Source organism: Opisthocomus hoazin, chromosome 4 (genome assembly GCF_030867145.1).
Source record: "Opisthocomus hoazin isolate bOpiHoa1 chromosome 4, bOpiHoa1.hap1, whole genome shotgun sequence".
NCBI classification, from domain to species: Eukaryota; Metazoa; Chordata; class Aves; order Opisthocomiformes; family Opisthocomidae; genus Opisthocomus; species Opisthocomus hoazin.
Window position 1 is genome coordinate 54,501,131 of NC_134417.1, and position 19,320 is coordinate 54,520,450.

General features: G+C 37.3%; 1 protein-coding gene across 1 annotated transcript in view; it reads right to left on the bottom strand.

The window, feature by feature from the left end:
* The window catches only part of PLCL2 (phospholipase C like 2), a 112,310-nt gene that overhangs the window by 28,675 nt on the left and 64,315 nt on the right, over positions 1-19,320 (bottom strand). Inside the window, exon 4 of the mRNA XM_075419059.1 lies at positions 15,951-16,154. Within this exon, the coding sequence (XP_075275174.1) occupies positions 15,951-16,154 (204 nt within the window). The remainder of the gene's footprint in view (positions 1-15,950; positions 16,155-19,320) is intronic.

Sequence of the window (19,320 nt, forward strand, 5' to 3'; positions counted from 1 at the left end):
GTTTCTTAAAATGATAGAATAAAGGAAATTATGCAAAACCCATGATTCCATGTTTATGCTACATATAAACCACATATGAACAAGCATCTTTAGAGTATGCAGAGGTCATAGTACTGGACAATTCACTTTAATTTTTGCAGCCTGATTAACCTGTATTTAATATCAAAGTATCTATTTACTCTGATTTGTATTAAGTCAGTTTCAAAAAAAATATATGCAAATTGTAATAAATGAGGAAAAAATAATAACTTGATCAGGTTGCTAAGCTGCAAGTGAAATATTTTAGCTTACTCATTTTTAACTGTATTGTTCTTTGACTATAAATACCAATATTCATTCAAGCAAAAACTGCCTATAAATAGAATTACGCCAATTAATGATTACATGTAATAAATTGAAGACAACTATTTTAAAGAGAAGCATACTTGAATAAAAGAATACTATATTCCACCCAAACAGGCTTCTACAGGGAGCACTGCAAACTGTTCTCTCCTGTGTCAAGGAGAAAGCTGCATTTCACTGTGTTTCATTACTATTCTGTCTTTAAAACAGTATTCGGAAATGAAGCCACTATAAACTTTGTTGAAAGGCAACGATTTTACCTGGTTCAATACATGTGTCATGTAACACTTGCTTCTGTAATGCACTTAAGAGCGCCAAAACACAGTTGACTTTTAACTGCAAATATAGTTCCAATAACTGATGTTATTTTGCTAACTAGCAGAAAGCATACTGCAAAGCACCCTCCACTGAGTATTTCCTGCATTGAAAATCACCTTGAAAAATGAAATGCTGAGCATGTATGGCTCTTGTTTAGTCCAGATACTACTACACAATAAGAAGGACTACAGTGGGATTCTCTGTTAGTAAGAATCCTTTCACCTGGATTTCACAGCAGAGAGAGACCAATTGTGCTACGTCTTCAAGGTATTTGTTCCAAAGAAACTGTAAGAAATACTGCAACTGCCCTATGTTAGTCTATTCTGTGCTCCTGACCTCATGCGTCTAATAGTATAATTTCTAAGTCATCTCAGCTAGCTCCTATTCCAGACACAAAAAACCTCTATCTGGTCTGTTTCCTTCATATAATATATTCTACATGCACATCTGATAATTTAGAAATAGTAGAGAACCAGTCTCAGCCGATTAGAAAACTCACTCTGAGACACTGCATTGATTTTCAGAAAGAAGAGAATTCGAAGACAAATAAAAATGTTTACAGCACTGCTTCTTTGTTTACTTTCTGTACTGCCAAACCAAGGAAGCTGTACCAGTCCTGCAGATGAAAGGAAATGAAACTAATCGCTGTACTTGTGCTCCTTCATCACGGCAAGGCTAACAATGAAGAAGAATTTACAATAATGTGCAGATTTAATATTTCACAGTTATGGTATGGAAAGTTGCTTTGCCTAAACCCTCTCAGATCAAAAGCGATGCTCTTTCTGCAACATTTGTAGAAAAATGCCAATGCATTTCATGTGAAAGACATTATTCTGATACCGGTATCTGTATTACCAAGGCCAGTAACAATTAATTTCTTTATCTTTGGTCTCTAAAATCCATACAAATCTGTATTTAAATTAACATCACCACTAAGCAAAACTGGCTAAGCTAGAAATAATTCAGAGGCTGATTGCCACTACCATTCAATCAGTATTATGCTACACCCGGATTTTGTTGATGCCCTTCACTAAGGAAACAACGGAGCACTACGCTGTGTGCATGAGTAGGTGTCACCTTTTAGTTGTGCTTGTAATAAAGTAATAGTATTAGTTCATTATAATTATATTCTTACACTGCTCTTCACCACGCAGTCACCTTTTAGTATGTATTCAGCTATTTGTTAAATGACTCTTACGGAGTGTTTGAACATGTAAATTCCTTCTGGTGTTCAAGCCAAAACTGTTAACGTCACGAAAACATTCATGCGGATATTAACAGAGACTGAAAGGCTTTTGGTAGACACAGCATATGGAACAACTGAGTATGAATGGTTATATTTAAACAGAAAATTAGCCTGATCCAAATGACACTTGAATGTACATATGTGTTTGGCACAAAAGCGAAGCAGAAAATGATGAGTAAGCAGGAGCTTCAGTGTGAAAATAAGTATGTCCTCAGCAGAATGAGAAATTAAATTCTCAAGGCAAATTAGTCATGGGAAGTGAGTAGAAAGACCAAGTAAAGTCTAATATATCTTAGACTAGTCTATACTGAACCAGCCAACCAATAAGCAAGTTACTTGCTAACCACAGCCAACTTTGGAAATGTTATCAGTGACAAAACTGGAAAGAGAAACACAAACAATCTTAATAGGGAACCACCAGTTACCAGCTGATCGTTGAAAATGTATTGCAAATTAACCAAATCTATTCTAAGAAAAGAACAGGTATTATATAAAATTTAGTAGCTATACTTTATAGCAAGTCTTTTACAATATTAATTCCCATCTCTAACCTTTGTTGCTTTTTTCTGGAAGTAAAGATTCAAAATATTCAACAAATAATCTTACAGATACAGACTGTATAACACTTGCTGGAACTGCTTCAACACGCCCCTCAATTCCCATCCGCCCACCCCACTCTAGTCTTAGTATGACCAGAGAACTGCTTTGGTACTCATCCCATACTAGACTCTACCTTTTTTTTTTTTGTCAGAGGCAAATGGGAAATGCAGAATGGTATGCTTTATGAGCCTTGAAGTCATCACATTTTTGTAGAGGTCAGGCTGACAGTGTGATCTATTCGTCAAACTCTATTTATTAAATCATGCAACCATTTTACCTAGTTATCAGAAAACCTGTCAGCAATTCTAACAAAAGGATAAATGTCAAGAAAGATGTAAAAAACTATTTAAATTATTCTTAAGGGGTTTTAGAAACAAACACTAAATGATCAGTCCAGAGCTCTCAGTGAGGATTAGAGACCTGTATTATTATATATCATCCCTGCCTTAGGAAGATTGATGATGATGGCTAGAAATAAAAACAATTCCTGCTTCAAACTCATGGAAATGTGCTGCTAACAGTACCATTTACCACTTATGTGACCGTGTCTTCACAAACCAAATGAAAAAGTTATATACTTAAAAAATGTATCTATCCTTTTTCTGAGCAAAATAGAACTCTCTCTCAATGAGAGACAATTACAGAAAACTAAAAAACACAATATACATGCCTAGACTACCCTTTAGGCTTATTTTTTATGTTGCAAAGCTTTGTTAAGTCTGTTTGGTTGTTGTTTTATGAAAGAGATAAGTGCTGTGAACTAACACTGTGTATGTCTATGCACCTATGTAAGTGCTCACACATATGTACACATACATATATTTGAGACCACTCCTTCAATTTCAGCTGAATTTGAACAAGTGAAGATCTATTTCTACTTGGTTCATGAAGACAAGTTCTTCTGGCAGAAGACAGAACATCCTGTTTATGCCCCCAACTTAGGGGAAAAACGTAGATTGAACTCAACCCCAAATATTTTAAATATCACGTTTAACAATGAATACAGACCCTAACAAAAAAATCTTAAAAAAACCCCAGGGTTTATTAATTCCTCTGCATGTGGAACTGGCTGGTAGCACACCAAGAGAGACATCAGCTGCATTTTAAAATGGAAAAACCAGCCAGCGTTCAACTGTGTCTGGCTGATGAAACTTGGTGAGAGAAAATACCTTCACTGACAGAGCTGCAATACCAAGGATGAACTCGATTTTTAGCAAGTAAAGCACACTACACATTCATATTTTGAAATCTGTGAATGTGTGTTGCCAATACTACACACATTCCAACAGTAAAACTGAAATCATATTTACAGTGGGTATAACCCATATCTTTATTAAAATGGCGCTCTCCACAAAATGCTGCTCACATTCTCCTTTCGTCTCAGATCTCACCATATCAGATATACTTCTGAAACCACAAACTACACTGTTTCTGAAAACAGTTTAGTATTCAGTGGCAAAAGTGCTGCTTTTAACAGTAGTAATAAAAACGTAATTTGCATTTTCCAGACATTTTATTAAGTCCAGAATAGTACAAATAGCACCAATCGCAAATAGGACTTTATAAACAAGGAAATCAAACACAGGGCATCCCAAACTACAATACACTCCTAATGGTATGTGCACCTTTTCAAAAGATGTGTGTGACCCAGAGAGGGTCAGAAGTTGCTACCATTGTCCCAAGCAGTAACGGCAAGAAAAAGAGCTCTGGTAGGGACAGCATATAAACACTTTTATTCACAAGAACCATTATACGTACCAGGAACTCAAACAAAATATGGTCAGTTCTAATGAAATATATGCATAAACTTTATCCAAGCAGTGCAGTATTCAGTGTCAATGCACCAGAAGGCATTTTTGGCGTGGCACTGGAACAAGCAGAAAAATTGTTCTTAGTTCTTTGTGACAATTGCCATGGTGAGCTTGCTCTGAAGTTGCACACAGTTGTTTTGAACTATATATACTGCAGTTGTTTTGAACTATATACACTGCCTTTGATTTTTCCCCTGGAGAAGAATGGTCTTACAGCAATAAGGAAGGAAATGACTGGAAAATCAGACTGCAAACTCGTATTAAACCTCAAAACTCAAATGAATTGTTCTAACAGTGTGGACATCACACTAAAAGCATTCTGAAATGTCCAACTTTTAACCAGCACTACCATAAACAACAGAATTGAACTGCCAATAAGCAGGTGACTCATGCTCACGTTACTGGGCTCAGTTCAAAGCTCAATAAGCAGTGATAAAAACCTTACACCTACCACCCCTGAGACTGCTAGCACCACTAGATCAGTGCTACTTAGTTTTCAAGAGTAAAGGGTCCTCAAGTTCAAACAGGAGTGATGTAGAGCAAAGAAGTACACTGAAGTGATTGCAAAGTAGCATCTTAAAAGAAGAGACGCTATACTTTTCTCTGTCCCAAGTTCAAGTTACAGACTTCCAGAAGACCTCTCAGCAGAGCTTTAAAATATCTGAACAATACCTTGCTAAGTTGCATGGAAAAGATAACTGAAAAAATATAGCTGAACAGTTTTCAGATATTACTACTTTCTGACAACTACTACTGACAAGTGATGAGACAGGAAAAAACCTGCAAAGGCCCCAGCAGAACAGATTTTTAATATTTTTCTTTTAAAGTTTTTCTTAAAGTCCCAGAGAAACTGTAGAAATCACCACAGAAAGACCACAGTCGGTTCATGTGTTGAGTAATTCATGTTACGTAAAGCAGGTATTGTTTGGCAATAGATGCACTGAGTCTTGTTTAATGACAATTTCATCAACTGCAGAGACATGTATGTGGGATGTATCCACAAGCACTGAGGGGGCAGATGGACATCACTGCAAGGCAATTCTCGGTTATCTTTGAAAGGTCATAGCAATCAGAGGACATTTTCAAGGACTGGAAGAAAGCAAATTTCACTCCTATCTACAAGAAGAGTAAGAAGTAGGAACAAGGAACAACAGGCCAGTCAGGCTCAGTTCAATCACTGGGAAGGTGGCAGAGTAAATCCTCTCGGAAACCATTTCCAAACACACAAAGGACAAGAAGGTGATTGGGAAAAATCAGCGTGGATTCACAAAGGGGAAATGAGGCTTCACCAACCCAACAGCCTTCTGCAATGCGGTGACTGGCTTGATGGAGGAGGGAGGAGCAGTGGATGTTTCTCGTTTTGATTTACTGAGGCTTTCAACACTGTCTCTCGTAACATCCTCCCAGACATACTAAGGAAGTAAGTAGAGGCCAGCGAAGTGGTCCATGGGGTGGACTGAACACTAGCTGACCAGCCAGGCTGAAAGCGTTGCCATCAGCAGCGTGAAGTCCGCCTGGAGGACGGTCACTTGTGGTGTGCTGCAGGGGGTGATGCTGGAGCTACTACTGTGTAACATCTTCATTCATCACCCAGACGATGGGGTAGAGCGCATCCTCAGCAAGTGGACAGAAGAAACAAATGGTGGAGGAGGCTGGATACAGCAGATGGTTGTGCTGCTATTCAGAGCGACTCTTGACAAGCTGGAGAAGTGGGCTGACAGGAACCCCTTGAAAAGGGTTTGGCAAAGGGAAATGCCAAGTCGTGCAGCTGGAGGGAAGGACCCCATGCACACACCAGCACACGCTGAAGGCTGCCTGGCTGGAAAGCATGTTCAGAGAGCAGGACCTGGGTGTCCTGGTGGACACAAGTTGAACATAGCTAAGGAAGTGGATTGCCAGAAGACCAAGGGAGTTGGTCCTTCCCCTCTAGTCAGCGTTGGTGAAGCCACATCTGGAGTGTTCAGTCCAGTCTGAGGCTTTCCAGCACAAGATAGATATGGACTTACTGTCCAGTGCAGGGCCACAATAAGAGTTAAGGGACTGAAGCATCTTTCATGTGAGGAGAAGCTGAGAGAGCTGGGACTGTTCAGCCTGGAGCGGGAAAGGCTCAGTTAGAATCTTGGGTGGTCAAACACTGGAAGAGGTTGCCCCGAGAGGTTGTGGAGTCTCCATCCTTGGTGATACTGAACACCCAACAGGACACAGTCCCGGACAATCTGCTCTACCTGACCCTGCTTTGAGCAACACGGTGGGACTAGACCATCTCCAGAGATGCCTTCCAACCTCAATGATTCTATGTAAATAAGGATATTCCTAAAGTCAACCTCTCCAAGAAAAATAAATTTTTAGAACTGAGCTTTCTGGCTCAAGGCAATAATCAATAATAATTTCATTATAGATAAAATCAGGTGTGGTTTTGCCCAGACAGTCCAAAGCTGCTCTATAATGAAGAACAACTGATCTTTCTACTATCCAAGTACAGTCCAAAGCGCCAAGGTAAGAAAACAAAGCTGCTAACTGCTACTTCCTTACACACAGAGTGCTCCTCACATCAAACCAAATATGCTTCAAAGCCATAAGCTTTTTAGCAAACATACTGACTACATTAGAAATTATTTCCCCAACTATGCAAGAAAATAAATTTGGCACAGAAACACAGAGTCACTGAGGCTGGAAGGGACCTCAGGAGGTCACCTGGTCCAACCCCCCCGCTCAAGCAGGGTCACCTAGAGCAGGCTGCCCAGGACCGTACCCAGATGGATTTGAGTATCTCCAAAGGTGGAGACTCCTCAACCTCTCTGGACAACCTGTTCCCATGCTCAGCCACCCTCACAGTCAAAAAGTGTTCCCTGATGTTCAGACAGAGCCTCCTGTGCTTCATTTCATGCCTCTTCTGTCACTGGGCACCACTGAAAAGAGCCTGGCTCTCTCCTCTTTGCATTCTCCTTTCAGGCATCTACACACATTGATGAGATCCTCCCCAAGCCTTCTCTTCTCCAAGTTGAACAGTCCCAGCTCTCTCGGCCTTTCCGCATAGGAGAGATGCTCCAGTTCCCTCATCATTTTCATGGTGCTTTGCTGGACTCTCTCCAGCATGTCCATGTCTCTCTCTTCTAGTGGGGAGCCCAGAACTGGACACAGCACTCCAGGTGTTGCCTCACCAGTGATGAACAGAGGGGAATGATCACCTCCCTCGACCATAAGATATAACATATATTATGACATCATTAAGTATTATGTTTACCTTTAGACTTTAAAACATTATTCTCTTCCAAGACAAATGCAGAGGAAATTTCCATTATGCTTCCTGAACTCACTGGCATATTATTACATAAATGTAATGCTGTACAGCGGCAGTATATCCCCACAAGTGGGAAAAACATAGGAATAGACTCATGACTTCACTTTGTCAGCCTTCCTTTCCTCTCTCACCTTTTTTTGAGATGTTTTATAATCTAGGAAACACATACACGGGACAAGGTTTTTTATCTTCAGAAAGAAGCAAGCTGAGACTATGCCATAATTCAGTGCAGAAGCATAAGAGATGAAATCTACTTACCAAAACTAATTCTTGTAGGCCCAAGAAAAAAATAGGACATCATCTGTTCTTAATTCAGCAGTAACACAAAATGAGCTAGATTTCCCACAGTTCAAGAAAGTTTACCAAAGGAACAAACAGTCTACAAGTTCTCCATTATAAAGTCTTACATTCTTTCTTTATTCCTCATGAGTAAAGTATTTGAGAAAGACTAGGCTGAAGACAGAGTAAATAAAATAATCACCATAATCTCTCTTCTAAACTATGCATACAATGACACTTAACTCTTTTAAATCAAACAGTCATTTCTCCTTGCTTTCCTGACACTCTGGCTGTTAGAGCAAAATTGTTTTCATCATTTTTAAACTAAAGCTGATAGAATGAAAACACTATGTACAATAAGGAAGGACATATAGTATGAAAGGAAAATTACCTATACCTGCAGAGAGAAGCAGAAATTTATCATCCTTGTGAGAAAATTAAGAGGTAGTGATATTTTTGAAAGTAAAACCATCAGTAACAGTTCCATTTACCACAATTTTTTTCACACAGAAGGAGTGAAAAAGACAAACAGAAGATTAAGAATTTACTGAGAACAAAATAAGAGAACGACTATTGGAAATATGGAGTACATTTAAGAGAAGTTGCTATGCATCTGACCTATTCTTACGCTCTTCCATAAACCTTCCATTGGACTACATTAGAAACAGGACAGTAAGCTCCTCTTCCTAAGCAGTCGTATTATTTTATGCTCTTATGAATACTCTGAGTCAGCCATTAGCTGCAATGGGATTGGCGAGAGGATACAAAAAACTCACCATTCATTCTCTTAACAAAAAAGTGAAGAAATCTTGACTTCCCAGAAGTATCAAGTTGTCATTATCAGATCTTTTCAAACAATGTATAATAGCTCATACTTTACAACATTTGGCACTGCAGTCTGAATACCCAAAATCAGACATTTCTTTCTGCCCTTGTGGACTGAAAAGCCCAACACAAGCTGAGGTTATCACCTGCAGCTCTGTTTTTGGAAGCATAATTGCAACCTTCAGTTTAGAATGACTGTCCTGTTATAAAACAAGAAAATAAAAACTGGTAATAATCAACATAACACTTTTTGAGGAAACTGCCCAAGATGTTCACTGTATTTTCCATCAATACTTTTTTCTCCATCAGTTTTTGTGACAGACTAACGACTACACAATCAGTAACTACTTAAATTCATCTCAAAACCCAGGATCTACAATTATTATAATTTATTAAACATGGCAAAAACCACTACCTGGGCTATTTGCAATATTAAACTGCAATGAATGATGTATGTTTTCCCTTAGATCTCTTCACCACTGAACTGTATCCATTTATTACCTAAATAAAGACAGTTCAACTCTGCAGAGACTTGATAATGAAAGTAAACATACTGTACAAAGCCTGAGGCAATAATGGAAATAGTGAGACAGTGTGTGTTATCAGTATTTAAATATTGCATTTATACTGCCAACTCTGAAACTTCTTGTTTTGACACACATTATAACAATCCACCACTAAGACTGAGAAAGTTCTTTAAGCTCTAAGCACCCACATACCTCACACCTTGATGATCTTTGCAAATCTGGGGACATCATTAAGTGATACATCTTCAAGAGTACTTAGCTATTCTAGCTACATCAATGTTGCTGGAGCTAGACCTACTATCTCTAATCCACTTACTGGAAAAACATACCCTAATGCAAAAATAAACACAAGCAACTGTCTTTAATGGTTCTTTTCCTGTTGGAACATCAGGTTACATCCAACATTTACTCCAGCTATTGGAGAAGAGCTAAAGATTATAAAAGGCTAAAAATTCAATAGTAACTTAATTTCAATCACTTGAAAAGGGACCTTGTCATATGCTTTTGGAAAATCCAACCAGTCTAACCTTCTGTGTCTACACACTTCTTGACTTCAAAGAACTCCAAGAGATTAATGAGTCCTTCACTTCATAAAAACTGTACTGATTGTTCTCCAACACGACACGTTTCTCCATGTTTCCTCTAATTTTCTTCTTCAAAGCAGTTTCTATCCATTTTCACAGTACAGATGTCAGCCTGTCTGATGTGTAATTTCATGATCTTCCCTGGAAAACCCTTAAAACACTGGCACCACACTAACAACTTTGATAGTCAGTTTTAAGTGAGAGAATACACAAAAGAATTAGCAGTTTGGATATATCATCTCTTAAGATCTTTCAGAACCCCTGAATGAGTATCACCTCTTTCTGGTAATTTTTTTCTCAGTCATTTTGTCTTTGCTGTGTAGTATCTTCTATCAGCATTTCAGTTAGAGATGAATTCTCCAAAGAGTCCTTCATAAAGAGGCTTTTCATGTGAAATCTTAATCTCCACAGGTAAATGGATGCAAGAACTAATTTAGTGTTGTGACTTTACTTCTTTTCCTGGGGCTTTCTTTTCTACTTTGATCAACTAGTGGTCATACACAGTCTTTAGCAGGCTTCCTGTTTCTGGTATTTTCAGAAAAGTTGCTACTGTTATTTTAAAGTCTGTGCAGGTCATTCCTGAAATTCTTCACTGTTGGCTTTCTTATATTTTTTATTTAACCATGGCAGGATTAAATACCTATCACATCTTCCTCATTTGCATGACTTCAACTTTTTGGAAGATGCTGCCTTCTTTTGAACAGCACCTCCTCCTTTTTGTCCTCCTGAAGTGCTTTTTGATAAGTGGTACATATTTACTTCAAGCCCCCTGTGTGAAATCCTTAGAGTGTCTATGATGTCTGTTCTTTTGACTACTTCTCTTACCTTTTTGTTTTAACAAGGTTCCTTATGTAGTTATGCTCTTAAGTGTAAAAGCAAGGAACAACAGCTCTTCAATCTTCCTTGCCTAAATTCTTTCTTTCATAAGCCAGACGATGCTAAGAGTTAAACTGTAACATGGAACACTCACAGAGCTGGACTCCAGAAGACATGGGCTCAACAACAACATTCTGAACCAACATGGGAACAGAACAGAGCTATTGCAGTCTACTACAGTCACATATTCCTCAGAACACGTACCAGATGGAAAAATGTACATTTTCTTCAGGTGCACAAAGCAGACAGTGGTCAGATGCTATCACGTGGTTTACAACCACATGAGATCCAAAGATTGAGTTTGATTACAAGAGATTGGCGACCATCTTGAACTCGGCCTTCTCTGCCACAATCAGAAGTTAAGTATTTAGAGCAAAAGGAAGTTATGCAAGAGTTAAAGTAACCCATTCACTCACTCCATTTTAGGAGATAAACTGGTAATTACCATCACTGGATCTAGTACTTTTTGGTTACCCCAGAACTTTGTAATCTCAGAGGGTAATTTGTGGAACAAAGGCTTCTCAAGCAAGTAACTCTTGAACATTAGTAAGCTGAGATGAAGTAGCAAAGTCTTCATCTCTTGTTCTCTCAAGATACAACTCTACAACCACAGCAGAATGACTGAAATCCCTCTTCACTGTATTTGCAAAGTAACCATAACCAAGGACCTACATCAACAACAAAGTAACTAACACATTTTTTATGAGCCAAGCATAACTCAAAACAGATCTGCTAATCATTCTTTTTTAGGCCCTGTGAAAGAGACAATGGATATACTATTTGCTTCAGAATTATGAGCTTCAATCCAACATGCCTGATACAGAAGTGCCCCACCCTATTCATCTATATTGATATCAAGATGAGTTTTAAAGGTGAAGAATATTTAGGGTTTTGAGCAGTAACTGAAGTATAAGAGGACAACTAACATTCTACCAAAACCTCTACAATCAGTCCTTTTTAGACAGTCTTTTTAACAAGCCCTACTAGTACCAGTCCAGTCTATAACTCTTCAAGGTATAGTGTCAAACTACCTACTTCCCAACAGGATGGACATGTTCAAGTTCAAAATACAGGCTATCATATTTAGTTTATGTCATTGGCCAAATTTAAAACTCTATAACATGAAGTTAACTTCCATGTGATTGTATATGCAATCTGCTGGTATTGAGTCAGTAGTTGAAATGAGCCAACAATAAGGTAACAGGATTTAAGCTTACTATAGAGCTACTAATCCTTAATTACATGGTGTTTTCCAGTTTACTAGCTTCGCTGTGTTTGAATACCTCTCATTTTCATCATCTCACAACCCCCACCACCAATAAACACAGCCTTGCTCTCGAGCCTATCCCTAGGTGTGTCTACAAAATCTATTCATCTTACTTGATTTCATTTGATTCAAATACAGACCTCCTGTACTGTAGCCTAGACATGCTGAATTACAACATAACCTCAACGTTAAAAAAAAAAAAACAACACATCACCAGGACCTGTGAAAAAATGGATCTAACAGCATTATCTAATTAGGATTTAATAACATTTAATCCTAATTATTGTAGCAGCATTACTTTATCTTCTTTCACACAGGTGCAGTTCTCTGCCTTTTTTGTGTTAGCTTTCCTCCTAGAAGTAAATGCCTGCTTGCAAAGTTCAGAAAACCTTATCTTCATCAGATGGGACACTTCACCCTCCACTAAGGGCAGAGACAGTCAAGTTCTCAACAATATCTGGCTTCATTTGTAAGATCCTCTAGCATATCATTGCAGTGCTATTACACTCATCACTGAATAATGCTGCAGACTTATGATAATTTTTTTTTTCTCTTGCCATAGCATAACTTTTTAAGGTTTACTTACTGTTTATCTTAAAGCTTATAACACATTTAAAAAAAAACATGCAATGGTGTGGAAGAGGCACTTGCCTTAACTCCAAGCTTCAGTCTGCAGCACTGATCAGTGATGGGTGTGATGACACCAACAGAGTGCATGCTGAAGTATCACATAAAGGAAGCTGAAGTTCATGAACAAGAGGGAAAAATAAAACATTGTTAAACAGTGAAAAGATGTCAGGGTGAAAAATACTCAGGAGCATGGAGAACTCAGAGAAAAATACATAATTTAAACTGCTGTCTTTCTCAAAAATTCCTAGTAATATTTGGTTTCATCATTCTGAAAAGACACCCCAGCTCCTATAACATAGATAAAAGTAAAAGATTCTACTAGACTTTATCACTTATAGCTCCTCCATTAAAGCAGTAGTGAATGCTGACAATTTAAGAAAGCATTATGTGCAATCTGTTTACACATAAAAAGTCCAAGTATCTAGCGATATGCTAATTAACTTCTTATCATTTGCTTCATTGTTTCTTCAAACAACATATGTACCTGTGCTACAGTGAAGACATCCTCACGTTCCCACGTGCCCCTGCAGTACTGCACTCTTTTGTCATTATTCCAGTGTGAACTGACTGTCCCACTGTAAAGGTCTTACATCCCTTCTCACTTCACAGAGCAACGGTGAGTCCTTTAAGCACTCCCAATGTAAACAAATTCTGAATAATTACAAATCTCGGCTGAATATGGCTTTCTATGTTTATTATCATGTTATAAAACGGAAAGTATTTCTGACAAATACGAATCCCTTCATTAGCCAAAAATACTGTGATCCTGAAACAGCAGTCCTTTGAGAATGCCGTTGTGTGTGCCACACTGAGAATGCAAACAAGGTAATGACAGCCTATGCGCTTATGGTATTAACCAAAGTTTATTTAATAAACATTTAACACAATCTCTGTTATCAACAGGATTTTATATTTACAGTACTTGACACACACTGGAAGAACATAGTTATATAATTTTGACCTATACTGAGGCCTATGCCGGCAGAAAGTAAGACAAGTAGGTAATCATTACTTCAACAGTACATCTACCCTTCCTTAATTCTGGATAAAGCTTCTCATCATTAAGCTGAACTTTACAGCCATCTGTTAATCAATCATGCAACAAAAATCCCCAAGCCAAAATCACCCACTGAGACAAAATGTGTCATTTTGAGGGCTCACTATATTAATTTACACCAAAACCACAGAAAAAGAACACTACCTAGGATAGTATCAGACTCTAAACATCTGCCACTATAGCAAATACCAACATATGAGCTCAATAGCTTCAAATCCCCTCTCTTTGCAGAAAGGATGATATGGATATCTCCCACTGTTTCACAATGTGCTTTCACAAACAAGAGCTATCAGTATGGCTCCCATGGCTGACTTCATTTTCCAGCATACCCTACAGATTTTAATTGCTTAAAACCTTTTGTCAAACTGGACAGAGTATTGGCAAGATCAAAGTTCCACAAATTAAAACAAATCTCATTATTTTAATTTATAAGTTTTATTTGACAAAAATAATCTTAATTTTTATTTACCTTCAAAATCATTTAGAGCTAGAAGCACTATCATACTCTTTTCTCTTTGTCTGAAATTAAGTCTTTATCCTTTAGGGAAGAGGAGATGGAAAAATGCTTTGAACATGACACTAAATAAATATTCTATTATTCTTATATATGAAAATACAGTCTAAAGTACACAAATATTCAAATCATGTGTAGACTACAGTATGCGGGGGGGGAAAAACCTATGTGAGAGACAAACAGCAGACCAAACATGGATTGTAAAGATTTCTGGAATCATGAGTCACCTCTATCTAAGTGACATTCAAACAAAAATTTTAATCCAGACTTACAAAAAGATTTTAAGTATCTGCAATTGATTAATACCCAACAAGCAGCATCACCACATCAGAACAAACCGCAGGCAGAGACATCTCTACCAAGACAGAACTTCATTACGTACGTGTTACGAGTATAATCCCAATAATCAAGCTTGTTTGCATCCTAATTACAGTGATATCCCATAAACTACCAATAAGAGGATATACCACTATCTCCTTGTAATTGTGCTACCATTCCAACTAAATTCGGTTGTATTTACATCATCACTGAAACCTAAACTGCTAATTAACAATGAGTGCTTTTTGGATTTTGGTATAGCCATTATTCTAAAGCTACTTTTTCTTTACAAAGCAGTTTAAAAGATATGTATGAAACTGGACTACTGGTTTCTTTTCCATCATTTTCCTTCTTTAAATAGCAAGGACTGTTTTTAAAACTCTGGCTTGATTCTGCTAGGTGAGGTTTCTCATTTCAGAGCACAAATTTAATGCAAAATTATCCTAGAAATGTTTATTTGTTGTCAGATGATATATCAAATTAAAGAAATCACTCAATAAATACATAAAGGCTCAATTACTCTGTGCCAGATTACTTTAGTGGAAGTAAGGAGGACATTTCAAATCACACTCATCTGGATCTTTTTTCCATACTTTAAATTAATGCAAGGCAGATGTAAATCACTATTTCTCAGTGTATTAGTTCTTCCTTCCTTCTTCCAAAATGTTAATTTCCAGTCTCTTAAGACACAATTTACCTATTTACTGAAGTATAAGGGCTGAAGTTCGCATTAGAGTTGCTTACAGATGTAAAAATGCGTAATCAAATGAGACCTATAAGAAATACACAGCAAAAGAAAATGAAAAAGCACGTGTAGAATTTAACACTTCAAGGTGCTTATAAAACTACAGTTCCTAAAAGCAGTTCCTGACATTTTTCTACTCTGTGTTGAGTCAAAGCCAAAAGAAATCAAGGTCCACAAACTGGAAAATGTAAAGTAGCAAATTAATGCAAGAGGTTTATGGATGGAGGACTGGAACAGGCTGCCCAGGGAGGTTGTGGAGTCTCCTTCTCTGGAGATATTCAAGACCCGCCTGGACAAGGTCCTCTGCAGCCTACTGTAGGTGACCCTGCTTCGGCAGGAGGGTTGGACTAGATGACCCACAGAGGTCCCTTCCAACCCCTACCATTCTGTGATATGCAAAAAGTTTCAGGTTACTGCAAAAAAGGTAAATTAGTACATCCTCTTAATGTTAAATCTTGATTATAACCACTTTGCTTTCTGAAGTGTACAAACACGTATTTGCATGTAGCACATTAATCTCTATGTTTCATTCAATATGAAAACATCATCAGTTGCTGTACATTCACGGGAATGACTTCCAAGCACATGTAATGAAGCGTGAAATAGGAAGTCACAGGTTGAAACGGCCTTTCAGAACAGGCATGGTACTGTGTATTATAAAAAGAAAGTCTTTCAAATAGCATATAAAATAATCACAAAGGACTACTCACCATGTCATATGCTGTTACAATCTTTTTCAAGACCTCTGGAACAATCCCTTGGAGCTCCATAGTCGGATACTGATCATTGAGATTCAGTACTACCAAGGGAGTATTATCGGGCCCAACCAAGCGCGTAGACACTGCCAAAATGCACTGCATAAGATTTGCTACAGGAGAGAGGCCACATAATTCTTTGAATGAAACTACTGCATTCTGCAAAAAGGAAAGAAAGAGTTTCCTTTACAGTTAAGTATGAATTTTAATGTCTCATTTTTTCAGGATAAAATACTTCTCCGATATAGTTGAGCTACAACGTGGAATTACCACAGCCTTTCCCTGAAGAACTAGCAGTTTCATAAAGTAACCAACATTACACATATATTTTACCAAAAACATTAAAAATTCAAACAGAATTCAGTATTTGCCCCAGGAGAAATCTATTTAGAACATGTATGTCTGGTCTCCATCGCTACTAAAATCAACCATGCAAATAAATGAATTCTAAAACATACTGGCTATATATTTTGAAAAATTCTAAAAGACATTTCAAAGTGATTTTTAAAATGGCACCAAGAGAAACAAAATACTAGGTGCTGAATGTCCCAAATAAGCTAAGTGGAAGGAGGAATTCAGCCCATTTGCAACTTTAAACATACCTGAACTATAGTCCAGACGTGCTGTGGATCTGCTGGCTCCCATTTGGTGTGATTCACAAACCCAGCACTCCACTACCGATGTCATTCCTATCACAAAATCACATTGAAGTGAATTCTTAAGGTACTTTAGTATAAAAAACCTATTGTGTACCTTTCCTTAAAATTTATTATAGTTGTATTTTATATCCAGCATGGTAGAATATAAAACCATGTGTCTGAACTTGGAAGAAAATTTCCAGTATTAGAAATGCAATGTGACTCCAAGTAGCCACTGAAATTCCGTGATGGGAATATTCTCAGCACTGTAACGAACTTAGGATTTTTGTACCAAGTGGGAGCTGGTGATCTATGGCAAGTCTGGAGTTTGTGTTCCTGTAAGAAACAAAAACAGAAACGTGGTATATTTAAGTTACAAATGTGCTCAGTTCTCCCTTCTCTCACATCTTACCCAAGCAGGGTATCTGACTAGTTTTAGGACACACATTTTCATTTTAACCAAAACCACTTTCCATCTTGCTGGCACGGTAAGACTCATTTGCAGACAAATTTCTTTGAGAGACATACCACCAACCTTAACGCAAACAGGAATCAAACACGAAATATTTTGCTGTCCCTTTATGAGACAAAACACCCGAAGTCGACTTCAAAATATGTACATACAGCATATTCATGCAAAATCACGTGAATACTAAATTACATCTACTACAGTCACTTACAGTGTATTTTAAGTAAACGTTTAGTAGCGTCTAGAAGATGTCCAGGAAACAGAAACTATTTTTATTAACTGGACTACACCTTAATGACACAGTAACTACATAGCTCAAAAGACACACACTGGGAAGTCCATTCAAACAGATTTTGTTTGAAATAAACATCATGGGTAAGCCATTATGAACAACAGTTTTACAGAGAAGTTAATGAGGACCCAGGGAACACACATATTAACTAATGGCAGGCAGGACGAACTACAGCTGTAACACTTGCCTTTGGACTTCCAACCCTATAACCAGAGATTACCCCTCATACTGTCAAGCAATTTAAACATGTAATATCACATCCAGTTTAATCATTCATCCTATACTTTTAACAGTGATTAATATGTAACCACAAGTTATGACATCAGCTTTTGTCACGGTAATGTAGTACCTAACAAGGAAGCAATTTGTATCCAGATTTAGAGAAAACATTAAACTCACTGCTGCACACTTTCTTTTTTCCTCTTCTTCCACCTTGTATTAAAAAAACCCCAACTTTGCTCTTTATAATGTGGCTTGTGGGGACATTATTTCTGTACCATAAAAATCACAACAACTTACAAAGCAAAAAAACAGTAATATAGAAATTTTAAAAACTCACATTCCCTGACATAAGTTGGTATTTATTTTGAGTGATTTATTTACTTTCATTAGGTGTAAAATCTTAGTTACACGGAGTTTAAATTGTGCACATTATATAATCTGTCAGTAAAGCTATGCAAAACTAATATTCCCTCAAGTACCTAAAATATCTTCTAGATAGCATTCTGAGAGATGATAATGATGAATTTAGTTGTAGCACAACTTTCAGACTGACAGAATAAAACACATAAAATACCTTTCAATATCTCATGTTCAAAGAAACAACACTGTAGAGCCTGTTTTGAAATATATTAGCTCTGGAAAGTACTGTAGCATGCACAGTGAAGAGTTTAAAGTAACTACAAAAACTGCATGTTTTCCGTGTTCCCTCAGACCTCAGGTTCAGGTCTTCCTTGAAAGGTATCTTACAATACAGTATCCTTTATCCCTTACATGACAAAATTCTAGCCTTCAATAGGGTAACTACAGATAAACTTCACTTTATGTAGCCCATAATGTGAAATGTTTATGAGTCAAAATATCATCCCTGTACTTTTTTAATGATCTTTTAGTACAGCAATTTCATATACTAAGTGGAATGAGAGAGCTTCATAATGCTGTACTAATTTCTTCAGGCATATTAAGAAAAAATAGTTTTAAAACTGTATTACTATTAAAATCTCTTCAATATTCAGGAAGAAAATCTATCTACACTGATGTGCCTTTAAAATCCAGAATCAAGTCTCAGACATTTCCTTTAATCAGTTTCCCCTTAACACTACATAACAGTAAGAGGATTTAATAGGTCACTTCATTTGAAATGACTATGTTGAATTTTACCAATCACTGCTAGTACTCCATCAGCAATTCATAGACAGTTAAAAGCTTTATTAAATAAAACACAACTTTACAGCTCACTTTAATCTAGATCTAAAATGGTTTCTTTACCTGGAATCTTCATTAGAATCTCCAAAAAATGCACTCCAGAACTTCTGAAGTGAGATCTCCTGGGTTCCACAAAAACACATGCCTCAGCCTGTACTTTTTCCTGAAATTCAGTGTGTTTACTACATGTGACCTTTAAGGTAAGGTAATTTCTTCCAGAGGATGTCTTCTAATACCTTAGCACTAATTCCATGTATTTCTAACACACTGTTGCTAGGAAGGATCATGGAAATCAAATGATCATTCTGCAAGTATTGCCTTCTGTTGGGAATGAGGAAAAATTGAAACCTATGCCAAATATACTTTCATGTACAAGAAGTTTTTTAATAAGCAGTAAAGTCTCCTTTTTCTATTAGCTACATCTTCCTCCTGCATTTCTGTTTAACTTGATTTCCTAAAACTGAAATATTGCCATACTTTCCTCCAATGTCTGTAACATTC